The 27879-nt window shown below is 54.5% G+C and overlaps 1 protein-coding gene across 5 annotated transcripts; it reads left to right on the forward strand.

The window, feature by feature from the left end:
- The first annotated feature begins 259 nt into the window (after positions 1-259).
- On the forward strand, positions 260-26234 carry SLC43A1 (solute carrier family 43 member 1). Of its 5 annotated transcripts, none has more exons than XM_049713722.1 (15): positions 260-488; positions 1769-1935; positions 10745-10922; positions 11047-11102; positions 11232-11308; positions 13647-13739; positions 15350-15483; positions 16646-16824; positions 18326-18472; positions 18568-18603; positions 18841-18958; positions 21443-21584; positions 21932-22005; positions 23857-23980; positions 25067-26234. In XM_049713722.1, the coding sequence occupies exons 2-15, from the start codon at positions 1782-1784 to the stop codon at positions 25211-25213; spliced, it is 1659 nt and encodes a 552-aa protein (XP_049569679.1). In that variant the 5' UTR covers positions 260-488; positions 1769-1781; the 3' UTR covers positions 25214-26234. The 5 variants fall into 5 exon arrangements, with proteins under 5 accessions (XP_049569679.1, XP_033268914.1, XP_049569680.1 ...); XM_049713725.1 differs by lacking the exon at positions 260-488 and adding an exon at positions 2125-2238 and having other exon boundaries at positions 1812-1935; XM_033413023.2 differs by lacking the exon at positions 260-488 and having other exon boundaries at positions 1267-1935.
- The last annotated feature ends 1645 nt before the right edge of the window (positions 26235-27879 follow it).

The raw sequence follows: 27879 nt of genomic DNA on the forward strand, positions 1-27879 counted from the left end.
CTGCCCCGATTCTGTCTGGGGGGCCGAGGGGGAGGGGAGGGGGAGGGAGTAAGGGTGGACATTTTAGGTGCAGGGGCGTGTGCCGGGGAGAGTATCTGGGGACCAGAGGACGAGTCACGTGCCCGTGAAACTCGACCTAGGGGGAGGGTTAGGGAAGGGAGCCCCCGCCCCTACCTCGGGGTGCAGCCCCGGCCGGTTGTAAGTACAACTGTTCACTCCGTCGATCCACTTCGTCCTAGCCTCATTTCGCGGATTGGTGGCGCCCGCCGGGTTCCCGTTCCCCGACTTCTTCCGATGGGACCGAGGCGGTGAGAACACCAGGCTGTCCGGCAGAATCTCCGAGGCCGCCCAGACCCGGCGCGCAGAGAAGCCCCGAGCGCCGCTGCGGTTCCGAGCTGGGCCCGCCGGACGCCGGACGCCGAAATTGTGCACGCGGCGCTCCCCGACCGGTCGGCGGCTACAGGAGGCGCGTTTGCCCCGGATCAGAGGTGAGCAGCGGGTGCGGCTGGGGTCCGGTCCCGGGCTGAACGTTCTCTGAGAGTCACCCGGCTGGCTCCCACCGACACTTCCAGGCTCCCCAAGAAAGACCCGTTACCTGAGCCCGTGGGTCCCGCCTCTCCAAGCGCGTCCCTCCTTCCCCTTTGGTCTGGCCCCTCGGCGCCCTCTCTTGCTGCACTGCCTCCGTTTAGAGAAACACTCTTGTCGGAGTTCGAACGGACCTGCGGGAACTCCTAAATGCAAAGCCCCATTTCACAGATGAGAGTACTGAGGCCCTCCGGCGAAGGCATTCGTGCTTTGCTCCGCTCCCTCGCGCCCTTTCTCTCTTGCCCTTCCTGTCCCTCTCCTCCCTGCTTTTCTCGGTCTCACCGGCCGCTCTACGCCCCCGCGCCGCCCGCGCCCCGTCTCCTCCCGCGGCGGCGGCCGTGGCCTAGGCGGAGGGGGTGGGGGTGGGTGCTCGGGCTCCTTCTCTCTCCGGTAAACCCACCCTCCCGCCAGCCCCTCCGCCGCCCCTGCTCTTATAAAGTCAGCGGCCGTCGGACTTCCTGCGGGTGCCCGAGCCCCCTCCCCGGGCGAGAGAGGGCGGGCATGTTCCCCGGCTCGCAGCTGGGTGCCCGTGTGAGTGGGTGGCGCCGGCGGCGCTGGAGGGCCTGCCTGGGTCTCCTTCCACGTGGCAGCTGTCGGCTTAGACCGAGAGACTGTAGGGACTTGGGTCGCCTAGTGCGGAAAGGGGGAGGGCTTGCTGAAGCCCGGCCCCAGAGAAGAGGAGTGGTCTTATAGGGGCAACAGGAAGAGGGGAGGGTGTCCTTGAGCTAACATCAGACTTCCCCTTCCTCCCCCTGCTTGCTTCTGGGGGTCCTTCCTGGAGCGGGAGGCCGGATACTGGCCAGCGGTTGCTTCAGAGCGCGCCCTGACCCTTGCTGACCTTTGGGGACTTGGGGAAGTGCGGGATTGTTCCCCGGGAGCCGGGCTCTGCGTGCCTTGGCCAGGGTGGAAGAGCCCGGCAGCGCGCCAAGAAGCTGTTGCGCACAGACAGGACCTTCCTTGTCTCTGATAGCGACACGGCGGGAGCCCAGCGCCTCGTGCGCCCCTGGCGCTGCCAGTGCGCCCAGAGCCAGCTCGGCGGCACCCGCTGGGAAGCCCAGGGCTCTATGGGGCCTCCGTGAAGGCCCCCTCGCGGGCTGGCTCGAGGGGTCTCGGGAGCCATCATGATACAGGATGCTTCTCTCGGTCCTCTGGGCCCTTCGCTCAGTGCTCTGCTCCTGGGCAGGCTCGCGACCAGTATGGCCCCCACGCTGGAGGAGGCGTACCGGAGGCGCTGGTGGATGGCGTGCACGGCCGTGCTGGAGAACCTCTTCTTTTCCGCGGTGCTCCTGGGCTGGAGCTCCCTGCTGATCATGCTCAAGAACGAGGGCTTCTATTCCAGCATGTGTTCAGGTATGCCCGAGAAGGGGCCGGTGGGGCTCGGGAGGGGCAGCAGAGGGGGAAGGTGGTCGCCGGCAAAGGAGACAGAAAGGCGGGCTGCTCAAGACCGAGCGCTCCGCAGGGGACTGGGCGGCCCCACTTCTTGACCTCTTCAAACTTCCTCTAGAGAATGACCCACTCTACCTCATTCTTCGAATCCAGTTTTCACTGAACGCCAGGTGTCCTGCGGGCGTCCAGATCCTGGGACTGATCCCTTTGCAGCCTCAGGTCTCGAGCAAGGTGGCGACTCCCAGAAGTGCAGCAGCTACTAGCTGGGTGAGGGATTTCTTTCTTTTGTAAGGCTGAGTGAGGCAAAGGAGAGCCTGCAAGCTGGATTTGATTGTAGAGGGAGGGGGAGGCAGTGTGCTTCTCCTTTTCCAGGCCACTTGAGCCCCCAGGTTTTCAAGGAACCATTTGTACAAAGTTAATGGCCTCATTTCCTCCAGGCCCCCACTTGTGGACGGTCCCTGTTTTCCACTTTGGTTACCTTGGCTTTGAATCGGGGGCTGTGGATGCAGGAGTGAGAATTCTAACAATCCTTGGGAGCAGTAACCACATCCCTGCCGTCTTCAGGTGCCTGGAGGCAAGGAGTCGCCCTTCCTAGTGTCTGGGACCTGAGGCTCTCGTGATCTGATAGGTATCTTTCTTTTCTGGGAAGGAGAGAGCTGTGCGGACAAGCTCAGCCTAAGGAGCTCGAGGGATGTGGAGTTTGGCCCTCCCCCCCCCCTTATCCTCTTCCTCCAACCTCCTTGCTGTGGAACAGGCTTTGGAAGAAGGCCAGCTTGGGTTAGAATCCCAGCTTCCACCACTTTTAGCAGCTGGGTGACATTGGCGAGTTCCCTAAAACATTGAGCTTCAGTCGCCCGGCCTGCAAAATGGGAAGAAGAGGAAGTTATCTGTGCTGAGTGTCAACAGCGCTTGATCCATGTTAGGGTCATTCCTGGCTTCTGCTGGCTTCTCCGAGCTTCTCCCAGCTCCTCAACTCCACTCCCTGCAGGCGTCTGCCTTGGCTGTGGGAGAAAACCGTTGCCTTGCGGGGTGGAGCTGGGGTGCTCTTGATCTCTGGGCAGCACCCACTCTGCTCCAGCCCCCCGCCAGCCTTATCTGTAAGGAAGCAGCAGGTGGCCCCGAGGGTGCAAGGATGCACATGCATCTCCTGGCCCCAGTGACAGGGCGCTGCAGAGCCTGAGGAGGTGGAGATTAGAGTTGGCAGCTGGCCAGGGAGGCAGGTTGGGTCAGGAGGAGCTGGCTTGGGGCGAAATGCTGGGTGCCCCAGGGTGGCTGAGAGAACCAAACAGAGGGGTGTGGGATCCCTTTGCCAACAGAGGCCAGGAGTCCAGGTCCCCTCTGCGTTGTTTACCCTGGAGGCTGGAGAGACCTGCCCTGTGCTGCCTGCTGCTGCCCATCCGGTGGCTTCTTCCTGCCTTCTCCACCTGTTGTTTTTTTTTGCGGTACGCGGGCCTCTCACTGTTGTGGCCCCTCCCGTTGCGGAGCACAGGCTCCGGACGCGCAGGCTCAGCGGCCACGGCTCACGGGCCCAGCCGCTCCGCGGCATGTGGGATCCTCCCCAGACCAGGGCACGAACCCGTGTCCCCTGCATCGGCAGGCGGACTCTCAACCACTGCGCCACCAGGGCAGCCCCACCTGTTTTTTTAATCAACTTTATTGAAGATTAATTTACATCACACATTTTGAGGAGGTTTGACAAATTTACACACCTCAGGAACCGTCACCACAGTCAATATTTAGAATATTTCCATCATCCCCAAAGCTCCTTCCCTTTTGCTGCCCACCCTTCCACCTTTTTAAAAATATGGATAAGAGCTAGATTAAGATACAAGTCACATATGTTACAATTCACCCATTTAAAGTATACAAGTTAATGGTTTTTAGTTTATTCAGAGTTGTACCACCATCACCACAACCAATTTTAGGACATTTTCTCTACCCCAGAAAGTCACCCTGGACGCACTAGCAGTACCTCTCCCCCAACCTGTTCTTTTACCCTCAAGCACTAGGCAACCAATCCTCTACTTTCTGTTACAGGTTTGCCCATGACAAAAATAGATTTGCCTATTCTGAACATTTCATATAAATGGCATCTTATAATAGGTGATCTTTTATAACTGGCTTTTTGTCACTTAGCATGATGTTTTAAAGGTTCATTCATGTTGGCAAACGTATCAAGCCTTGGTTCCTTTCCAAGTCCTTTGCTACCACATTTTATTTATCCACTCAACAGTTGATAGACATGTGGGTTGTTTCCACTTTTTGGCTATTATGAGTAATGCTCCTGTGAACACTCATGTTCAAGTTCTGTGTGGACATATGCTTTCCTTCCATATAGAATTGCTGGGCCAGAGGGTAAGTCTATGTTTAACATTTTGAGGAACTGCTAGACTATTTTCCAAAGTGGCTGGGCCATTTTACATTCCCACCAGCAGTGTAGGAGGGTTCCAGTTTCTCCACAGTCTAGACAACACTTGTTATTGTTTATCTTTTTTATTACGGCCCTTCTCGTGGACATAAAGTGTTATATTTTCGTGGCTTTGATTTGCATTTCCCTAGTGGCTAATGATGGTGAGCAGCTTTTTCATGTATTTATTGGCCATTGGTATTTCTTCCTTGGAGAAATATCTATTCAGATCCTTTGCCCATTTTTTTTTTTTTTTTTTTTTTGCGGTACGCGGGCCTCTCACTGTTGTGGCCTCTCCCGTTGCGGAGCACAGGCTCCGGACGCGCAGGCTCAGCGGCCATGGCTCAAGGGCCCAGCCGCTCCGCGGCATGTGGGATCTTCCCAGACCGGGGCACGAACCCGTGTCCCCTGCATCGGCAGGCAGACTCTCAACCACTGCGCCACCAGGGAAGCCCCCTTTGCCCATTTTTAAATTGGGTTATTTTTATTATTGAGTTGTAAGAGTTCTTTGTATTGTAGATACGAGTCCCTTATCAGATATAGTTTTTGCAACATTTTTCTCCCACCGTGGGTTTCTTTTCATATTCTTCATGGTGTCCTTTGGAGCACAAAAGTTTCTTTCTTTTTTTGGATTATTTTTTAAAAATTGAAGTATAGTTGATTTACAATGTGTTAGTTTCTGGTGTGCAGAAAAGTGATTCATATATATATATGTATATATATGTGTACACACACATATATGTACATATTCTTTTTCATATTCTTTTCCATTATGGTTCATTGCAGGATATTGAATATAGTACCCTGTGCTATACAGTAGGTCCTTATTGTTTATCTGTTTTATCTATAGTAGTTTGTATCTGCTAATCTTAAACTCCTAATTTATCCCTCCCCTCCTTTACCCTTTGGTAACCGTAAGTTTGTTTTCTAGGTCTGGAGCATAAAAGTTTTTAATATTGATGAAGTCCAAGCTGTCTTTTCTTTTGCCGTTTGTGTTTTGGTGTCATGTTTAAGAAACCATTGCCTAATCTAAGGTCACAAAGATTTACGCCTGTGTTTTCTTCTAAGAGTTTTAAGGTTTAAGCTCTTATATTTAAACCTTTGATCCATTTGGAGTTCATTTTTGTATGACCAGGGATTGAACCTGTGCCCCCTACAATGGAAGCGTGGCATCTTAACTGCTGGACCACCAGGGAAGTACCAAGTTCATTACTGAGGTGCTCATTAGTGTTGCCTTTGGGGTTCCCTGGCCACACCCTCTGTCTTCTCAGGTTTCTGCTCTCCCTCTTTTGAGGTACACCCTGGGGTAGATGGTTGACCCACCTGTTGGGGCATTACAGCTAAAGAGGACTGTTTCTCAGAAGTAGGCAGGGGCAATTCAGCTTCTCACACACAACTGCATATCCAGCATAAGTGCCAAAATAATAAAACAGTAGCTAAAGTTCATCAAGCATTGACTATTTGCTAGTTAGATCTTTAGTCCTCACAACAACTCTTTTTATAGAAGGGAAAGCTGAAGCTCAGAGACGCTAAGTAATTTCCCCAAGGTCACACAGCTAATAAATAAGGAGCCGAGTGAGTATTCAGCCCCAGAACCTTTCTCCGAGGCCTTAGGATTAAGAGTTCCCCTGGGGGAGCCCCGTCACAGAGAAGACAAGTAGCCAGAGCCCAGTTCTGCGGGTGTTGTGGTGAATGTGGCTATGTCAGCTGCAGGAGAATGAATGATGGGGCAAGGGTGGGGGATGGTGAGGAAGGGCTCAGAGACCTGGGATCATTTTGTGAGTACTGTGTGTGTGCAGCAGTCCTTAGAGCCCACCTTTTACATGGCTGCAGTCACTATCCCCATTTCACAGATGGGATAGCAGAGCCTCTGAGTTTCAGCAGCACAGCTAGTGGAGCCAGAATTTGCACACGAAGAATGCTTAACCATGATCCTCTCTCCTGTGTTTCCTAGACCTAGTCATTTGCAGTTCACCTTCATGATTTTACCATTTCTGTGTGCCATAGGTACTATTATTTACTTAATACTTCCTTTTAAATCAATCCACTTTTTAAAAAATAAAAAGCCTCATTTTAAAGTGTAATATTCTTGGGACTTCCCTGGCGGTCCAGTGGTTAGGACTCTGCGCTTCCACTGCAGGGGGTGAGGGTTCATTCCCTAGTCGGGGAACTAGGATCCTGAAAGCTGTGCGGCGTGGCCAAAAAATAATTAACTAATTAATTAAATTAAATTAAACTAAAGATCCTGTTTAAAAAAAATGTGTAATACTCTTGGAACCTTGAGTTTGATGTTACTCAGACACACATACACACATACATCATACGTATATATTTCTAATACATACATATATGTATATGTGTGTCTGATACACATTCAAATAACTAATAACTATGAAACATCAAAAACCATTACCTGTACAGTTGACCCTTGAACACGGGTTTGAACTGCTTAGGATTTTTTCCAACAGTAAATAGTACAGGACTACACGCTCCGTGGCTGGTTGAATCTGCAGCTGCAGAAACGCAGATACGGAGGGACCCCACAAAGGGAGGGCTGACTAAATTACAGGCGGATTTTCCAAAGCACGGGGGAAGGGTTGAGGTCCCTAACCCCCTGAGGTTCAAGGGTCATCTGTACCTCTAAACCCATCTTGAGTGCGCACATGCTGTGTGTACCACACTTTGAGAAATGCTATTTTCTCCCGCTTCTAAGCCCACCTCTATCACTAACTTACTGCGTATGTTTTCCCTGTTGCACCCCATGCTTCACCTGTCTATAAAATGGGAGAGGTTAGGTGTCAGAGACCTCTCCTGTTGTAATGGACATGGACAGAGGTCTTTGCATGCTGGCTTGGCTTCCCTCTTGGTTCAGAAGTCTGGCTTCATCTATAAAAAGGTACAAATGAACTTATTTACAAAACAGAAATAGAGTCACAGATGTAGAAAACAAACTTATGGTTACCAAGGGGGAAAGGGAGGGGGAGGGATAAATCGGGAGATTTGGATCGACACATACACACTACTATATATAAAATAGATAACTAATAAGGACTGATGTGACACTGTAAATCAACTATACTCCAATAAAAAAATTTTTTTAAATGCAAAAGAAAACAAGTAGCAAGAGCTATTGATATTAACGGTTTCTTTCAATTTAGGGGGAGAAAAGGAAATAGACTCTAAAAAAATAAACAAGGGAAGAAATATGAAAAAATAAATACAATAAAAGTAATTAAAAACAGTTGTAATAATTTTTCAAAACATATTTAATCCAACATATCAAAACATTATTTCAACATAATATTAAAAACATGATTAATATTAAAAAATAAAATAGGTAACTAATAAGGACCTACTGTATAGCACAGGGAACTCTACTCAATACTCTGTAATGACCTATATGGGAAAAGAATCTAAAAAACAGTGGATATATGTGTATGTATAACTAATTCACTTTGCTGTACAGCAAAAACTAACATAACATTGTAAATCAACTATTCTCCAATAAAAATTAATAAAAAATAAAAAGTACAGGGCTTCCCTGGTGGTGCAGTGGTTGAGAGTCCGCCTGCCGATGCAGGGGACACGGGTTCGTGCCCCGGTCCGGGAAGATCCCACATGCCGCGGAGCGGCTGGGCCCGTGAGCCATGGCCGCTGAGCCTGCGCATCCGGAGCCTGTGCTCCGCAACGGGAGAGGCCACAACAGTGAAAGGCCCGCGTACCGCAAAAAAAAAAAAAAAAAGTACATTGCAAAAAAAAAAGAAGTCTGGCTTTATCCAACCACTCAGAGTCATCAGGCCTTAGGAACTAGCTCTTATTAGTCAAACTCACAAGAGGCTGATCAATTTAAACCAGAGAAGTGAATGCATTCATTGACCTTGGGTTATTCGCCATACACTAGGCTGGAGTTCTCCACCAATAGAAGAACACATTTCCTCGCCAGCACTAGCGCAGGCTTTGAAAACTTACTAAGCTGCCCTGTTCAGGATAGAGGGCCCATTGGGGGAACGGGGAAGTGTTGGCTTTGGAGGGGGTCTTGAGTGTGAATCTAGGCCTGCCTGTAAGAAGTTGTGTAACTGTGACGTACCTTGCTTCCTGGAGCTTCATCATCTATAAAATGGGGATCATTACACTCACTTCGTAGGTTGTGAAGATTAAATGATATACTATATGGAAAAGCGTGGCACAAAGTAGGTATTAATTAGTTGAGGGCTAGTGAGGGAAAGTGTCATTTGATTGTGAAAGACTGAGGAGCAGGGACCGTGTCTAATTCAGGGGCTGCAAACTCAGATGCCAACAGGGGCCGGGCAGTTAATAACAATTGGGTGGTAATGTCCAATATGAGAATACAGTCAGTAATAGTACATCTGGTGGGTAACTAGACTTACTGTCATGATCATTTTGTAATGTATACAAACATCAAATTACTATGTTGTACACATGAAACTAATATATTGCGTGTCAAATATACTTCAATAGAAAACCTAATAATAATAGGGCCAATCAGGGCAGATAGAAGATGGCAGATGTCTGAGAGCTCATGAAGAGGTGAGGACGTGGGTGACTTAGAGAGGGCAAGCCTTGGTGGAAAGGAGTGGTCTCTCCTCGGCTCCAGCGATGGCCAGATCTTCTGACTTACTAAAGAGAAGCCAGACTTCTGGATTTTTGGGTGATAACTCCTGATTTTAAACTGGCACCCAATTAAAATTTGCAAGCCAAGCAAAATATGGGTGGGGTTCATTGCTGGTCACCTGTTTGTAGCCTCTGGTCTAAATTAGCATTGCGCTTCTTCCTGCTTTACCCACTGTCCCGACACAGTGCCTGTCGTACAGTAGATGTCGCTTAAGTGTATGTAGATTGAATGAACAGGTGCAGACAAACCTGGTGGAGAAATGAACAGTGACGATGAAGATCACTAAATTGGGGGGGGGGCTAGCCTGAACCCCAGAGACTGTGTGCTTTAAACCCCTAACCCCTGAGCATCCCATTGCCCAAGGGGCTTTCTCCTCTGGTTGGCCAGCACTCATGCTTTGAAAAGAATTCATTCTCTTCTTCCTTATGTCAGCTTTCTGCCGTCTGCATGCCCTTTGGATACCTGAAGTCAGGGGCTGCTGTCACCACGGAGGGCAGATACTTCCCCTTCCCAGCATTCAGCACTATCACGTCTTCCTGTTTTGTTCTCTTCATAGCACCTGTGACTCTTTATATCCGTGTCCATTTGTTTCCTTGTTTATTATCTAATACAAGCCCCAGGAGAGCTGAGAGCTTCCTGTCTTACTCACCGTGAGTTCCCCGGCACCTAGAGAAGAGGCTCGCCACACCGTGGCTCCCCTAGGGGGCCATCATCTACCCCTTCATCAGTTGTTTCAGGACACCCTCTCTGGGCCAGGACCCTTCTCCAACTGAATCTCCTAAGGAGCCTGGGTTAGGCATTCTCTGCTCCGTTTTACAGGCAAGGGGCCTGAACCTCAAAGAGAGGAAGTTACTTGTCCAAGGTTGCACAGCTAGTAGGGATGGTGGTGGGAATTCAGACCCTGGTCTGTCCACCTTCCAGGTGCACCCTGACTTTGCCCTTGGCAGTGATGCCTAAGTAACAAGTAGGAGGCAGGGGAGCCGCCACCTCGTGACTCACCGAGCATGGGGTGAAATGAAACCCGCCTCCTTCCCACGCCGCCAGCCTTTTTCATTAACTTGACGCAACTCCAAGTTGGCCTTTTACCTGGAGGACGCGTCTTCTCGGAGGTGGACTTGCAGAGGCGCACCGGAGGGCAGTGCCGTGGTCCTAATTCTGTGCCTCAGTTTCATTACCTGGAGAGTGGGGACACTTTATTAGCTGACTCCTGGGGCTGTCGTGAGTTAATACAGTGACCACTGAGAACGTGCCTAGCACACAGTTAAATGCTCAACAAACAGTAGCTCTTATTTTATCAGAACGTCATGTATGGGGAAGCGTCCTCTAAGTTTTAAGGGAATTCTTGTTACATCATTTGAGCATCACCCACTGATGTTGTCCTGGATTCGAGGGTGCTTCCTATTGGATCCTACTGGGTGGATCCTATTGGAGATCCACAACCCCTTAAGCTTGGACACTGAGTGAATATTTCAGTTTGGTAAATACTTCGATGTCCGTGATTCCATGTGAGCTAGTTAAGGCCTCAGGTTGGGTGTATGACTCTCCCTGGGTCAGATACTGATGGCTGCCACTTATGGAGCCCCTTCCCCACCAGAGTAGGCATAATTTCAAAGTCACCAGTTAGCAGCCAAGCAGAGGCATGCGACTCGAGTGCAGGACCCCCGATCCCAGGCCTCTGTCCTGTGCCCAGCTGCTCCCGCGGTCACGTGCTGCCTTTCCCTTCTGCTCCTCAGCTGTGAACACCACCAACACCAGCCAGGATGAGCAGCACCAGTGGCTGAGCTGTAACCAGCAGGAAGAGATGCTCAACCTGGGCTTCACCATCGGCTCCTTTGTGCTCAGCGCCACCACCCTGCCGCTGGGGATCCTCATGGACCGCTTCGGGCCCCGGCCCATGCGGCTGATTGGCAGGTGAGGTGGCTGGGCTGTGGGGAACTGGAAGGGGCTTTGGGGAGCTGCAGGGCAGGACTGGTGCGGCAGGGGGAGGGGAGGCACAGAGTGTTCAGCCCCTCCCCCTTCCCCTGCATCTCCACAGCGCCTGCTTCGCTGCATCCTGCACCCTCATGGCCCTGGCCTCTTGGGACACCAAAGGTGAGAAGTCTGGCCTCTCGTGTCCCCACAGGAAAAGAATGGGTGGGATGAAGGTGGGTGTTACCCCAGCTCCTGCCTTTAGCCTCCCACAGCTCCCCAGTGCCTCATTCATCCCTCTCCGCTTCCCAGTTCTGTCTCCGTTGATATTCCTGGCCCTGTCCCTGAATGGTTTTGGTGGCATCTGCCTAACATTCTCTTCACTCACAGTGAGTATGACAGGTCCCAACTCGGCGGCAGGTCACCCAGGAGTGAGTGAGGGTGAGGGTGGGAGAAGGGCCTGTGGACGCAGATCAAATGCACGTGTGTGTGTGTGTGTGTGTGTGTGTGTGTGTGTGTGTGTGTCCCAAGCCCATACATCTGTTGAACTCTGTCCTGGGGCCACAGCACAGAAAGAACTGACAACTTCTTCACCTTTCTGGAACTTATATTCAGGAATTGGGGGAACAGACAACCCTAAAAACAAGTAAACTAATAAATGATATCCCTAGTCGTAAGTGCTGGAAAGAATAAGACTGGGTAATGCGAAAGTAAGGGCGGTGGGCAGCTTGAGACAGTGGGCGTGTGTTTGTTTGCCGCGTGTATATGTGGTGCTGTCCATGGGTAGGTAGCTGTATTTGTGAGTGTGTTAGGTTGAACCATATAATACTGCCGACACTTGACTGTGCTTGACCTACAGAAAGGGCTTTTTCACTTGGCTTGACCTCTTACATGTGTTACTCTAAGTGTATATGCGAGTGAGTGTGCAGAAGGGTTAAAGGCTTCAGCGTATGTGGTGGGAGGAGGGGTTCCTGGCCGGCCAGCCTCGGGCTGTTTATCTCAGAGAAGGGCCGCCTGACCGCCAAACTGGGTGTTTTTTGGCTGAATTTCACCTCGCCCAGCAACTGCCTTTAATTCCAGCCCAGGACATTTCACAACTTTCTAAGGAAGCGGATCGCTTCATCCCCGCCTCCCTCCGCAGCCCCTTCTCCACGCTGCGCACCCTGGCTCAAGGCCCTAAAGCCTTTCTCTCCCCTGCCCTCCGGGGCCTAACCTTGAACCCTGCCCTGGGGCCTAGGGGGCTCTCCGCCCGCAGCCCGCCCCCTGCTCCGCCACCGTAATCTCCAACCAATGACAGGACCCGGCTCCGGTCCCGCCCCCGGCTCCTGTGCCGCCCCCGGGCCTAGGTGCTCGCGGGCCAGTACAGATCCGAGCCGCGACGGCCAGCGCCCTGCCGGTCCAGGCAGGCCGGCCTGGGCCGTGCTGGGCGGAGACAGCGCTCTCGGACCCTGGCGGGGGGTAGTGAGGGGCGCCAAGGCCCCCGCCGCTCCCCCGGCCCTAGCGCTTCTCCATGGCGTCCTTGCAGCCCGCCTCGCACAGACAGGGTGCCAGGGGGTCAGGGCGGCCGCAGCTGTTTTTCATAGCCGCTTCGAGGTTGATGGGTCAGTTCTCTGTGTTTATTCGCCTTCCCCTCCAGAGCTATTTGAGATCCCCTTCTGGAGCCCCGTTCTTCCCTCTGTGGAGAGGGTTTTAGCTTTGCATGGCATCTAAGACGCTTCCAGCCGTGGGATCTGTGGACTGGGGGGAGGAGGGAGAGGTGGGAGCACACAAAGGGCTGGGTGACTTTGCTTTCCCCTCCCCTGAGGGCCCGGCTCAGGCCAGTGAGTAGGACACACGGTCAGTTCTCTACTGGTAGGAATTCTGGGTCTGCCCTGTGGGTCAGAGCCTCCTCTTCTGGACACCTGGCCTGGCCCTGTTTCCCCCCTACTCCCACCCTCACCTCCCTAGTCATCCTGTTACTTGTCCTGGCTCAGTAGAAACCATGGACTGGGGGCCTCTGGGGCCACCGAGAAGGTTAAGGGGCACCATCCTCTTACAGAGCCAGCCATGGTCACAGCCTTGGGTTCTGGGATAGAACTCGGATGGCCAGGACAGGGGAGAAAGTCAGTAACGTGCTCTGTGAGCTTGAGTACGTTCCTTTCCCGCTCCAGGCCTCAGTGTTCTCATCTGTCAAAGGAGTTGCTGTAGGTTAGTGTTTCTTAAACACCTAACCCATGGGTTATTAAGAGGCGAGTCATGATTAAGGGGTTCCATAAATAAGTAACTTGGGGGCTTCCCTGGTGGCGCAGTGGTTGAGAGTCCGCCTGCCGATGCAGGGGACACGGGTTCATGCCCCGGTCCGGGAAGATCCCACATGCCACGGAGCGGCTGGGCCTATGAGCCATGGCCGCTGAGCCTGCACGTCCAGAGCCTGTGCTCCGCAACGGGAGAGGCCGCAGCAGTGAGAGGCCCGCGTACCGCGAAAAAAAAAAAGTAACTTGGGAAACCATGGGGTTAAACAGAACTTCTCTTTGTGAGCACTTCTTTGTGTGGGAGGGGAGCACAGTCCAGTTTCCGACCCTGATTTTGCCTTAGAACTTTTCTGTTGCGACTCTGGGGCTGGTGTTCCTGGAGCTCACGTTGAGGACTACTGGGCTAGAAGCTTCCAAGCTTGCTCGGGTGGAGAAAGGGGAGCCCTGGGCAGGTGTCGGGGTCTCCCTGCTCACTGACACTGCTCTCCTCTCTCAGCTGCCCAACATGTTTGGGAACCTGCGCTCCACCTTCATGGCCCTCATGATCGGCTCCTATGCCTCTTCTGCCATCACGTACCCGGGAATCAAGGTACGGAGCTGCCTGGGGAGTGGGCAGCTGGTGGGCAGTGAGGTCGCTTGGCCTTCCTTCTGCCTTGACGCAAGACCTGGGTGGGGCTGGGCGCATAGGATATCTGGTGACCTACTTCCTGCCAGGCGGAGGTCAGTTCCCACCACGGCAGGGCAAAGCACTGCAGCATCATGGGAAGAGCCCAGGTGCTGCTATGGACCAGTGGGTCTGACTTCTCTGCTGCTCTGTCCAGGCCTTCATCCTCGCTCCTGGGCCAGTGCTTTCTCAGCTGATCTCCCTGCCTCCAAGCTTTTCCCTCTCTAAGCTGCCATTCACGTGACTTCCAGAATGACCTTAGTTGGAGGACTAGCTCATCCACCCACTCTGCTTCGCCTACAGAATCAGGTCCAACCCCTTCACATGCCTTCAAGGCCCTCGCCTGTTTGGCCTCAGCCCACCTTTCAGGCCATATCTCCTTCCCCAGCCCTGAAGAAGCTGGATGACTTGGGTCCAAGGTCACCAAGCTAGTTCAGGCCTGGCCAGCTCCTAGACAGGTCAGCCTGGTGGACCTAGAGCCGGAAGGCCTGAGTTCTAGCTCTGGGCAAGTTTGGGGCCTCTTTCCTCCCTCTGATATCAAAGTACCCTTCCAGCTGGGCCGCACCATGCCCCTCAGATTCTGCCTTGGGCAGTTAATTTATTGGTTTAGAAGGCACTCGCTCAGCATCCGTCGCCAGAGGAGGTGGAGAGCACACTGATGGGGGTGACCAACAATTGTTCAGGTAGGAGCAGGCCTGGAGCTGGGGGTCCCCGTTCCCTTGACTAAGGCAGTGGGATTTGAGGAACCAGATCTTGGCGGGTGTGGCCCTTTGAAGTTCTGTCCTGCTCCCGGGGAAGAAAGAGCCCCAAAGCCTGCGGCCCAGGAGGAGCAGTTTTCCCAGGCAGCACTGGAGCTTGGAGCCTGCGTGGAGGGGGGACAGCAGCCATCCCAGGCAGAGGGTGGCAGGCAGGACATTTCTACATACCTGGCTTCCTCTCTAGAGCAGTTGCAACGTTGGCACAGAATCCCAATCGATAGAGAACCTGCTTGTCCCGGGGTTGGGAGGCTGTGGGCAGAGTGCTTGCACACGCCCCTCCCCTTTCAGTTGTCACACCTGTGCAAGGTGAGATAAGGCTTCTCAGACTGGGTTTGTCTTTCCCCCAGGGAGGGTGCCCAGAAGGGGCAGGAAAAACACGGTTAGGCGCTTTCATCGTCCTCTCTCGTACATAAAATGAAATGACTTTCATGTGAAAACAAACGTGTATGGAGTCAAAGGCAACACTGGTGTGTCTTTTTAAGATAATAATTGAGATTTCAAAGACATTTTGAGCTTGTGGCCGTCCCCTTCGGCACCGTGTGCGAACTATTTCACACCTCTTGAGGGGGGCTGGGGTGAGAAAGGAAGAGGATGGTGGGGCTTCTAGATCCAACTCTTAACTTCTGGTCTTGGTTTCTTTGTCTGCAAATTGGGTACAAGGAATGGGGTAGAAGAGACCTTCTCTAAGGTCTCTGGGGCCTGGATTCTACCTCCAGCTGGAGGACGCGGGCCTGGGGCTGGGCAGCCTCCTCCATGGCCCGTCCCCTCCCCCGACAGCTGATCTATGATGCCGGCGTGTCCTTCATGACCATCATGTTTACCTGGTCAAGCCTGGCCTGCCTCATCTTTCTGAACTGTGCCTTCAACTGGCCGAGTGAAGCCTTTCCCTCACCGGAGGAAGTCAACTACAAGTGAGTGACCGGGGTGTGTGGGGTGGGAGGGTGACTCCCCCGCTGCAGATCTGGAGGCCGGGGTGTGGTGGTGTGATGGACAGAAGCAGCTGTGGACTCAGAGCAACCAAGATTTGCCGATCATCTGAGCTTTCCAAGTTCCGCTTTCTCATCTGAACCGTGGGCCTGATCCCACCCACCTGCAGGTGTTCTGAGTAGATCAGGCATAAAGCAGGCGGCCAAAACTTGGTGACTGTCTTCTTCTGTCCAGGTTTGGAGGATGGGATCAGAGTAGGAGGGACCTTTGCAATAGTGCCATGTGCTACGGGGACCCAGAAAGGGGGGGAACAGAGGAATGAAATCCCACCCTTTGTGGGGCAACCTGAATGCCAACTTTACCTACCCCCCCAGTCAGTTCCCCAGGGGGCTGGAGTGATGCCCCACAACCAGGCACCTAGGGTGCCAGTCAAATAGCTGATACTGATGGAGCATCTCCTGTGGGCCAGGCACTGTGCCCAGCGCTCATTCTCAGTCAGCTCTGTGACGTGGGTTCTGTTATTAACTCCATTCATAGCAAAGGCACAGGGAACAAAGTGACCTTCCTAAGGTCGTACCACTGAAGGGGGGAGGGGGGAATCTAAGGCTGGAATCAGAACTCCAGAGTCTGAGTTCTTTTTTTTTTTTAATTTATTGAAGCATAGTTGATTTATAATGTTGTGTTAGTTTCAGGTGTACAGCAAAGTGATTCATATATATATATATAGGTACACTTTTTCAGATTCTTTTCCCTTATAGGTTATTATAAATATTGAGTAGAGCTCCCCGTATTACACAGTGGGTCCTTGTTGGTTATCTATTTCGTATATAGTAGTGTGTATATGTTAATCCTGACCTCCTAGTTTATCCCTCCCTCTGCCTCCCCACCCCGGAGTTTGGGTTCTCAATGCTGCCTCCGTGGCTACAGCCCAAGTGGAAAATGGCACATCCATCCTTCACTCAGCGTGTGCTGAGCTGGGCCCTGGGCCGGGCTCTGAGACACACAGACACAAGCCCTGCCCTTGGGAGCTTGTCAGTGGGCCCGTCAGTGCTGGTTAAAGGGGGGCTTGGCACCCGCTAGAGGCAGGCTGTTGAAGGGGGGCTCTGTATGGCTGGTGCCCACGTGCTGTGGCCTGGCTACTGGCAGGGAGAAGATCAAGCTCAGAGGGCTGGCCCTGGATCACAAGGTGACAGGTGACCGCTTCTACACCTATGTGACCACCGTGGGCCAGCGGCTGAGCCAGAAGGCCCCCAGCCTGGAGGAGGGGGCAGACATCTTCATCTCGTCCCAGGACGTTCGTGACATCTCAGAAAAGTCTGCTGAGAGTGAGTGTCTGGTCAAGGTGCCGGCCGTGGGGGACGGAGAGGGTGGGTCCTCGTGCGTAGCGAGCTCATGCCCAGGTGCTCATTCTCTCCTCTTCAGTTCTCACCACACCCCCTCATAGAGGTGGGCCTGCTCCCTGTTTCTAGAATGGGGGCAAATCAAAGTCCCAGGGAACTCTGGGAAGCTCAGATTCAGGGGTACTCTGCGGGATTTCTGGGATGAGGGAGGGGCAGCTTCCAGAATGAGGCAGGGTGTCCAGGCCTGTGGGAGGGCTGGTTTCCTCAGGGCTCCCTGCAACCTGCAAGTCTCTTGCATCAGATACTGCAGGTGAGCCAGCCTCCAGTCTGGGTCCTCTGACACCTGGTTGCTTGGCGCCTCCTGCTGGCTACAGGAGGAGCTGCACCTGCCTTCAGCCTGGGCCACTTTGCAAGGTGACAGCTCTGTGACTAGTGGAAGGACGATGGGCCTGGGCGTCAGGAGATGGGGGTTTGAGTCCTGCTTCCCAATTGCAGGCCATGTGGCTTGGGTAGATCACTTAACCCTGCTCTCACTTTCCCTGTCTCTTTTTTTTTTTTTTTGCGGTACGCGGGCCTCTCACTGTTGTGGCCTCTCCCGTTGCGGAGCACAGGCTCCGGACGCGCAGGCTCAGCGGCCATGGCTCACGGGCCCAGCTGCTCCGCGGCACGTGGGATTCCCCCCGCACCGGGGCACGAACCCGTGTCCCCTGCATCGGCAGGCGGACTCTCCACCACTGCGCCACCAGGGAAGCCCTTCCCTGTCTCTTAAACTAGCAGTAAGAACACCCACCTCACAGGGAAGTTAGTTGTGAGGATTGAATGAAGACAGGGACGTGGAAGCTCTTTGCAAACTGAAAATGCTGTGAAGTTATGAGTCTGATCCCCACTGCCGATCCTCCCATGGCAGAGTTGTTAACAGGCGTGAGCTGAGTCCATCCCACCTGCATCCCACCTTCCAGCCCCATGAGCTCGGGCAAGTCATTGCGCATTCTGAGCTGCAGTCTCCCCGTCTGTAGAATGTGCTGAAGATAGGGTTGTTGTTGATTACATGGGATAATACCTGTCAGGTGTGCAACACACAGCAAGTGCTTAATAAATAGTAGGTCGAGTTATTATTACCACGCCGAGCCTACGGTGCACACCTGGAGGTCCCCTGAAAATGTTCTAGTGAGGGAATTCCCTGGTGGTCCCATGGTTAGGACTCCACACTTTCACTGCTGAGGGCCCGGGTTCGATTCCTGGCTGGGGAACTAAGGTCCCACAAGCCATGCAGCGTGGCCAAAAAAGAAAAGAAAATGCTCTAGTGAGATAGTGATAGAGCTGGGCAAGAACTCGGAGGCCGGTAAAGCGGAACCCTCGTTTTTGAAGAAACTGATCCCTCGCCGAAGTCATAGCGTCAGAGCCTCTGCTAGAACCGCACCCGCTGGGACACGCGGAGGCAAGTGGAAGGTCTGGGGCTCAGGGGCACCTCCTGCGGTCTCCCCAGAGTCCGTGCCCTTGCGCAAGAGCCTCTGCTCCCCCATCTTCCTGTGGAGCCTCCTCACCATGGGCATGACCCAGCTGCGGATCATTTTCTACATGGCCGCGATGAACAAGATGCTGGAGTACATCGTGACTGGCGGCCAGGAGCATGGTGAGGTGCAGCCGAGCCCACTGGGGGCTGGAGGTGCAGGGGGTCACCCTGGCTGAGCTCCTCTCACCCTGGCTTTCCCCCTCCACCCCCAACAGAGACAGACGACCTGAAACAAAGGGTGACGGAGACAGGTAGGGGGACAAAAGCTCGGGTCCTTGCCCACACCCACCCCGCCACTGCCTGCTGTCGGGGGAGCCTGGACCCACCCTTGTCACCCTGGGCGTTTGGGGGATCTAAGAATTTGGGGGTGAAAAGAAGGTGATTTTGTCATTTTCTCTCCTCTGCTGGGCGTGGGTGACAGTGCCCACTAGGCTGCTGGCATCTGTCATGTCAGCTCCTGACCCCACTTCTCTTCCTGCCCTGCCCAGTTGAGTTCTACTCGTCCGTCTTTGGGGCCATGCAGCTGTCGTGCCTTCTCACCTGCCCTCTCATTGGCTACATCATGGACTGGCGGATCAAGGACTGCGTGGACACCCCCACTGCTAGGTGACCTGCCCAGGGGTGGTGACAGCTTTGTGCTTTCACATCCAGCATCTTATTTCATTCTCCCAAGAGCCCTGGGAGAGAAGGGGTACATCCCCATTTTACAGATGAGGAAACTGACACTAAGAGGGGACTTGGCTGGCTTGATAATAAGTAGAGCTGACGTCAAATGCTGACTGTGCACTAGGCACTTGCATTGTCCTATTGAGTCCTGCACCAGCTCCCGGAGGTAGGTACCTACATTATTATCCTCGTTTCACAGGTGAGGAGCTGAGATACAGAGAGGTTGACTAACTTACCCAAGATCACACAGCATTTAGTAGTAGGTTCCAGAACCTTTGTTATAAAGGGTATGCTCTAAAGCCTTACGGTTAGAAAGAGATAGAGTTGGTGTATTAGACATCTATTGCTGTATAACAAATCACCCCCAAACTTGGCATCTTTAAACAACAAACATTTATTATCTCATAGTTTCTGAGAGTCAGGACTCTGGGGATGACTTAGCTGCGTGGTTTTGTCTCAGAGTCTGTCTGAGTCTGTTCAGACTGGTGTAACAAAATACCACAGACAGGGTAGCTTATAATCAATGGAAATTTATTTCTCACAGTTCTGGAGGCTGGAAGTCTGAGATCGGGGTGCCAGCATGGTGAGGAGAGGGTCCTCTTCTGGGTGTAAGCCTTCTCGTTGTGTCTTCACATAGGACCTAGGGAGCTCTGTGGGGCCTCTTTATAAGGGCACAAGTCAAATCCCGGAGGCCCTACCTCTACCTCTATTTTTGTTGTTGTTGTTTTCTTTTGGCCCTGCCACGCGGCTTGTGGGATCTTAGTTCCCTGACCAGGGATCGAACCCGGGCCCCCTGCAATGGAAGCTTGGAGTCTTAACCACTGGACCGCCAGGGAATTCCTGGCCCTATCTCTTAATACCATCACATGGGCATTAGGATTTCAACATAACAATTTGTGGAGGACACAAACATTCAGACCATAGCAGGGTCTCTCATACAGTTGTGGTCAAGCTGTTGGCCAGGGCCGCAGTCATCTGAAGTATTGATGGGTTGGACAGTCACTCCTAAGCTTACTCGTGTGCCCATTGGAGGAGGTTTGGTTCCTCCCCACCTGGGCCTCTCTATAGTCTGCTCATGACACGGCAGCTGGCTGGCCCCAGAGCAAGACAGCTGAGGGAGGGACACCAGGACAGAAGCAACAAGGTCTTTCATGACGTCATCTCAGAAGTGACATACACGAGTGAGGTTGTCTTCTATAGGCACACAGAGTAACTCTGGAACCTTGTGGAAGGGGACTGTACCAGGGTGTGAATGCAGGATGCGGGGATCATCGGGGCCGTCCTGTGGGCTGGAGACCACCAATGGGTCTTTTTCTCCCCACCACATTTTATTTATTTATTTATTTTTGGCTGCGTTGGGTCTTCGTTGCTGCGCGCGGGCTTTCTCTAGTTGCAGAGAGCGGGGGCTACTCTTCGTCATGGTGCACGGGCTTCTCATTGCGGTGGCTTCTCTTGTTGCGGAGCACGGGCTCTAGGCGCGCGGGCTTCAGCAGTTGCAGCATGTGGGCTCAATAGTTGTGGCTCGTGGGCTCTAGAGCGCAGGCTCAGTAGTTATGGCGCATGGGCTTAGATGCTCCACAGCATGTGGGATCCTCCCGGACCAAGGCTCGAACCCGTGTCCCCTGCATTGGCGGGCGGATTCTTAACCACTGCGCCACCAGGGAAGTCCCGCACCACTGGGTCTCGCACGAAGGTCTTCTGACTGCTTGTGTTCTTTTTGTGTTGATCCAAACGGTCCTGTTTGTCCTGAGAGGATGGGAGAGGGAGACTAGGAGAGAAGTCACTAAGGATGTGGCTTCCCTCCCCACCAGTGGTACCCTGGCCCTGGTACCCAGCCTTCCTCCTCTACGCTCTGTTCTGACGGCCATGGTCCATCAGCAGGGCCCTTCTCTCGGACCAGTGGGGCGGCCTGTCTTCATCTGTCTCAGCCTGCTGACCTCTCCTTTGGGCCAGACTCAGAGCCCTTGATTATGCTACAGGGAGGGGCTTGCTGGGCAGTCAGGGGCCAAGCGGCTGTCCCTAGAGTATCATCTACTTTTGTCTAGGCTGGTGGGCAGGGACACTTTTGTTGGGGGGCTTCTGATGAGAGATGGTGTGAGAGCTCCCCATTCTCCACCTTCCTTCCCATCCTCGATTCTCAGACTTCAGTGTGCTTATGAAATAGGAGATCGTTTTCCAAATGCAGATTCCAGGGCCCACCACCCGAGATTCTGATGTTTGGGGCAAGGCCCTGGAATCTGCATTTTAAAGAAAACCTCCGGATGATGCTGGGGGAGCCATGCTTTGAGAAACACAGGGCTGGAGGAATGACTCTCTCCCTTTTCTGCTACCCTGAAAGGGGAGGGACCAGGCTGAGAACCCAGGGGGTGGGGAGGGCTGCCAAGGAGGTCGGGGCAGCGGCCCGTGACGGCCTGTTCTCCTCAGGGACGGCGTGGCCACCAAGTCCGTCAGACCACGCTACCGCAAGATCCAAAAGCTCTCCAATGCCATCAACGCCTTCACTCTGACCAACCTTCTGCTCGTGGGTTTCGGCATCACGTGCCTCATCGACAGCTTACACCTCCAGGTACCGACTTCCACCCTCCCCGCTCTCCCCGCCCTGCAGAGTGCCGCCCCAGGCATGCTTCACCCGGCAGTTGCTTTCCAGGAAGCAGGGCTCCCGTCCCTTCCACCCTCCCCACTCTCCCCGCCCTGCAGAGTGCCGCCCCAGGCATGTGTCACCCGGCAGGTGCTTTGCAGGTGCTTTCCAGGAAGCGGGGCTCCCGTCCTCTGGGTCTGTTTTCTGGGCCGTCCAGGAAGTGTTTGTAGGAGGTTGGGTTGGGAGGGGCAGGCGCGTGCAGGCTCCTCACTGTCACCGCCTCCCTCCTGTGTCCACACAGCTCTCAGCTCTCCCCGCTCTCTTTTTGGTTTCAGTTTTTGACCTTTGTCCTGCACACCATGGTCCGAGGCTTCTACCACTCGGCCTGTGGAGGCCTCTACGCGGCAGTGTGAGTCAGCTGGGCTCCCGGGCTCCCCTGAGCGCGCCCTTCCGCAGCCTCCCCGGGCTGCTGCTGTGTCGGGGCTGGTGAGGCTCTGGAGGCTGCCTGGCTCGCTGCCCTCGCCCCAGCTTCCTAGTGGCAGGGAGCTCCCTTCCTCAAAGGCAGCCCGCCGCACTGTGGGATAACCCCACCCCACTGTGGGATAACCCCACTGTCAGAACGTCTTCCCTTAGGGGCAGCTGAGGTCCTTGGCTGCGTGACACTTGGGTCCTCTGTCTGCTCTCGGGAGCGGCCCCTGGAGCGGCCTCTCTCCCCGTGCCAGCCCTGTCGAAACCTCCAGAGGGCAGTCTCGCTTGCCTCCTGACTTCCCTGCTTCATGTCAAACAACCCCCTTCCCTGCCCCACCCCCCTGGCCCTGTTCCCTGTTCCCTTTTCCTCCTGGTTTCCACGGCTGAGGGTCTCCCCAGTGTGTGATGGAGTAAAAGAGCGGTGACAAAATTGTAACTGTCCTGGAGCGCTTATGACTCCATCGTGGGCGTGGCGTGAGATGCTGACCCCACGCCCTCATTCAGACCTCAGAGGCAGCCCCAGCCGGACCTTGGAGTCGTCCTTGCTTCCACGCCCTCATTCCTCACAGCCCACATCCAGTCCACCAGCGAGCCTGCCCGCTCCGCATTCCACAGCCTCCAAACCCAGCCCTTCCGAGCATCTCCAGCGGTGCCACCCCCTGGCTTGGGTTATTGCCGCTGCCGCTGCCTCCTGACCGTCCCTGCGTCCGCCCTTGCTTTCCCTCCGTATTTTTAACACAGGAGCTGGAGACACCTGTTAGGACATAAGTCTCTTCACATCACTCCACAACTGCCCGTCTTATCTCACGTCGAGAAGAAGCCAAAGGCTTCATTATGGCCTTAAAAGGCCCTACAGGGTCCGGCCCCCCCCCGCCCCGCCCCGGCCAGGGACCTCTTCCTTCACCTCCCCACCTCGCTCACCTGCTTTTCCCACATGGCTGCCTCATGCCACAGAAACCCTATGTGTGTTCCCTCCTCAGGGCCCTTGGACTTGCTGTCCCGTCTTCCTGGCACGTGCTTCCTCCAGATATCCACAAGGCTCCCAGCCGTCTCACCTTCTCCAGGCCTTTCTCCAGCTGTCCTTGTCTCAGTGGCCTCTGCTGGCCATCCTGTCTACAGTCGCAACCCCCTAGATACCCTCACCCGCCGTCTCTGCTGAACTTCTCTCCATAGCACTTACCACTTTCTAACACACTGTGCGTTTTTGTTTTGTTTTTTTTGGCCACACCCGGCATGTGGGATCTTAGTTCCGAGATCAGGGATCGAACCCGTGCCCCCTGCAGTTGAAGCACAGAGCCCTAACCACTGGACCGCCAGGGAAGTCCCAACGGTGCATTTCTCTTGCTTGTTGTGTGACGACCACCTGCGTGCCGCCCCCCAACCCCCACCGTCGCCAGAATGCCACCTGCATATCTGTTAGGTTCATTGCTGTATTTCCATCCACCTAGAACAGTACCTGGCACGTCACAGGAGCTCAATAAATATGTGTTAAAAGAATAAACAAACAGCCCAGTGAGGTTAGTGCTATCCCTGTTTTTAGGGAAGAAAGTGAGGCTCAGAGAGGTTGAGTAACTTGCTGTTATCACACAGACAGTAGGTGTCAGAACCCAGCTCAGTAGCCGTGAAGTCACAGCATACACCCTCGAGGCCAGGGCACGTGCAGAGAACCTGAACTCTTAAGCTCTGCCCTGCCTGGCTAACAAAGAGTGATATCTAGGGAGGGACGGGACAAAGGGTGGGGCTGGAGAGGGCCACGCCCCTCACGATGCACCCTCCCTCCTCTCATTGACAGGTACCCGTCCAACCACTTCGGGACACTGACGGGCCTGCAGTCCCTCATCAGTGCTGTGTTTGCCCTGCTCCAGCAGCCGCTTTTCATGGCCATGGTGGGACCCTTGAAAGGAGAGCCCTTCTGGGTGAGAAGTCGGGGTGGGGGGGTGGCATGGGGGCAACAGGATCCCCCTTCCTGGTTACACCCAAGGAGTTGAGGATGGGGGCTCTTGTATGTGATGGGATCCCTCGCTCTTATCTCAGCCAGGAGGCACCTTGGAGGTCTCTAATCAGGGGGCCCCCAAGCTGGCTGTCCATCACACCCGCCCGCAGATTCCCCAGCCTACTGAATCAGCATCTCTCGGCCTGGGCCCAGGCAGCTCCCAGGTGATTTGTACAGTGACCCAGTCCTGATCCAGTCCAGTTCCACCCGATGCAGGGATCTTCTCTCCAGAGCCCCTAGAAAGGGGTTCCTCCAGACCCTCTTAGTCAAACGCCCGCGGCGATGGGGTGCCGGTCCCGTACAAGGAGGCAGCTGTGGGTCTTGTCGGAAAGGCTTTTCTTTACATCGAACTGACCTCACCTCCCTAAAGCTGATATCTGCCTCGAGGGCCCACCCACTCCCCACAATGATCCCGCCACAATGATGACGAAGTGACAGCTGCCACTTCCCAAGTGCTCACCCGGTGCCAAGCGCACCGTGTGTTTTGTACTGCACGTTGCCACAATGGCCCAGAGAAGGAGGTGCGTCAAATTAGGATGACTTGCCCAGAGCCACACCGTGAGTAATGCAGGGTGGGATGTGCGCTGCGTCCGAGCCCACAGGAGGTGGGCTCGGACCCAGGCCTTCTATCCCAGGATGCACCCCAGTGCTGTTGACCGCCTGGGAGCACCACTCCCAATGGGATCCCATTGCCAACGCCCTCAAAGGTCGAGGTTCCCAGCCCAGGCTGCCCAGACAGCACCAGATCATTTGGGCACCAGCATTAGCTGGGGTTCAAACCAGGCTCTGACACTTTCTAAGGCTGCCGGACATTCAGTGAGACGCTGGTGGAGAGTGAGTGCACACAGCGAGTACTGGCTCTCTGTCTGTCATTCTGGCCCAGGACCTGGACTAAAAATGGCTGCCTTCTCCTCCCTGTGGGAGGCTAAGGAGGATCCCTGAGGGTCATGAGGGTGAACAGGTACCCACTTGACCCGCTTTTCTCTCTCTCTCTCTCTTTGCCCTAAAGGTGAATCTGGGCCTCCTGCTGTTCTCACTGCTGGGATTCCTGCTACCTTGCTACCTCTTCTACTATCGCACCCGGCTCCAGAGGGAGTACATCACCCACTGGGAGGGCCCCCTGAAGGTGCTTGGCAGCCCTGAGGTGACTGCCTAGGCCTCTGAGGGGCCTGGGTGACAGGCAGTCAAGGCCTGAGCAGCCAAAGGGAATGCCTCGTGGCTTTTCTACTTGTAACCTCCGCACAGAGCCAGGCGCCGGGGACCTATAAATACCAGGAGAAGTTCTATTTTTGTAGGGACTTGATAAAAAGGAAAAAAAAATCCCCAGAGCAGTGCTCCGTTGACTGAAGATGTCCCCCGTGCTAGGATCAGACCTTCTTGCTCCTGGGATTGGAGGAGACCAGGGTGCAGCCCTGCCCTTTCTCTGGGCCTAGGGGTCTGCCTGCTGCTGCCTCCTGGGGGCTTGTAGGATCAGTGAACAGGTGACCCCTAAGATCTCAGCCGTGCAGTGTCCAGAGTGTGCAGGCATGTGTGTGTGCATGTGGGTATGAAAATCCCTGCCCCTCAGAGGAGAGGGGCCTGAGGTGCTGGCTGTGTCCTGAATGCTGCCGCGTGGGCGGTAAGCCCCTTCCCGAGGCTGGAGGGTGGGTTCCCTCCCTGCTGCTGCTGCTGCTTGCAGATCTTAGAGGAAATAAAAAGGGAAGTGAGAGGCTGGCTGGTGTGTACCTGCCTGTGTCTTGGGGGAAGGGGGTGTCTTCCCACACCCCATCCCTCGTCCTCAGCCAGGCTCAGCTGGGCGTTAAGTAGGACACCGGAAGTGCCGGTCTGTCCACCTGTGGCTGTCTGGCTCACCTCCCTGTTCTCAACCATACCCTGCCCTTAGTGTCTGGAGGGAGTCCAGATCCTGCCCTCTGCTCCTGCCCGCCACTTCTCAGGGTTTGGGGTACATCCGGGAGGTTGGCCTTTCTCCTTACAGGGGATAAGGGCAGGATGCTTTGGAGAGAATGCTAAGGAATGCCTCTCAAACTTTCCTATCCAGGGATCCCTGGAGGGAGGTCTGTCACAAGTAACATTCTTTATAGTGTTTTATCATAAAACTTCATGCAAATTTTGAGCTTCATTTTATGCTATTTTCATATTTACTTTTAGCAATAAATGAGGCTTTAAAATTACCCGCATCAAGGGAAGACACTGTCTTTGAGGACAAGGGACCTTCCAGGAAGCTATACCTTATTTCTCCCACTCCTACATCTCTTTCTGTCCTGGGACATAAACCTGAAAGTCACAGAATGGAGGGATGGGGCAGGGAGGGACCACTAACATTTGTTGAGGATCTGCCTGTCCTAGCTACACAGGTATCTCATTTCATCCTAACTGTAGAAGTCGGTGTCTTCGGGTTGTTTCATAGATTGAGGAAAGCTCAGACAGATTAAGGCGTGAGACCCAAGGGCACACAGCTGGTAGGTAGGTGGTGGAGCTGAGCTTGGAACCTGGGCATTCTAACCGCTGAGTCCTAACCACAGGTCTGCCAAGGCAATCAGCGGCAGAAAGGAGGTCCCAAGATTCTGAGCTCAACTTTCTGCTGCCCTCTCAGGGCTGAGAGTAACCACAAAAGCCTTATCTTCCCGCCCGCCACACACACACCAAAAGAACCCTTGGAGAACCCCCAAATTTTAGCCCTGGAAGACAGTATTACAAATAAGCCCTCCCTTTGTCTTAAACTGTCTTTAGGAGTTGATAAAACAGACTGACCCACCCATTTTATAGATGACCAGAGGGGTCTGGACACTTGACAAAGTTGCACAGCAGATACCTGGCTGCTCTGAGCCCAGACTCCTGGCTGGCAACACTGTGCCCTTTTCGCAAAATAGAAACCAGAACTGGGCAGCAGCCGCCAACGGGTTGGACGGGCTCCCAGAGGCCTTAGCCTGGTCTCACTACACTCTCTGTCCCAGACCTTGAGTTTCCCTACAGTCTGTTGGAAGTTGATCACAAGCGATGAACAGAAGTGGGGCGGGCGGAGGAAGCAAGGCGTGTGCGCCGGGTGCTCGGTGTGCCCAGCAGGCGGCGCTGCGTGGCTGCGGCTGGGACGGGGTGGGAGGGTGGGAGCCGGCGGCGAGCCAGGAAGGGAACCTCGACACCCCTCCACATACACCCCTTACCCACTAGTCTGCCCTTTCCTGGGTCTCGATCTCCAGACCCCTACCCTGGCTTGCTCCGCCCTCCTTCGCCGAACATCCTTTCAGGCGTTATCCCCTGCCCCACTGACCCTCGAGGCTGAAGGAGGGGGTCTCGACTCTGCCCCTGCCCAGCTGGGGCGTGGGACCGGGTGGGAGATGCCGGCAGAGATCTCGGCCTCCTGGGGGAGGGGTGTCTCCTCCCTCCCCGTTCCCGGGGTGGGGAGCTTGGGGAGGGGGCTGGGCAGGGGCGGAAGCGAGCTGCAGCCGTGTTTGCCGCGGCGCTGCCGAGTGGAACAGATGGCTGGGGAGGGGAGAGGGTACGTGGCGGGGAGGAGGAGGGGTGCGGGGGCCGCAGGATGAGGAACGAGGAATTTCGACGCCCCGAGTCTCCCAGGAGAAGCCCCCTCCCCATCTCTTCCCAGAAAGAGGGGCGGGCAAGCGCCTGCCTTTTTTCCCAGAGAGCCCCGGCCTCTGGCCTGCGGCAGACCCCGCCGTCCCCCTGGGTCGCGCCCCTCACCCGCTAGACTCCCGGCGCGGAGCAAGCCGGCGGGGTCCAGGCCGCAGGGAGCAGCCCGGGTCGCAAGGATTAATGGGGCCACACTCCGAGGGGCGAGGGGGCGGCGGGAAGCGGGCTCCCGAGCCG

Source organism: Orcinus orca, chromosome 8, assembly GCF_937001465.1.
Source record: "Orcinus orca chromosome 8, mOrcOrc1.1, whole genome shotgun sequence".
In the NCBI taxonomy this organism is placed as follows: domain Eukaryota; kingdom Metazoa; phylum Chordata; class Mammalia; order Artiodactyla; family Delphinidae; genus Orcinus; species Orcinus orca.

Bases quoted from the DNA above. Each gene is read 5' to 3' on its own strand.
- SLC43A1 (XM_033413023.2), top strand. From the start codon at position 1,707: ATGATACAGGATGCTTCTCTCGGTCCTCTGGGCCCTTCGCTCAGTGCT. The intron at 13,740-15,349 runs GTACGGAGCTGC...CTCCCCCGACAG, and splicing joins TCACGTACCCGGGAATCAAG to CTGATCTATGATGCCGGCGT. The intron at 16,825-18,325 runs GTGAGTGTCTGG...CGGTCTCCCCAG, and splicing joins CTCAGAAAAGTCTGCTGAGA to AGTCCGTGCCCTTGCGCAAG.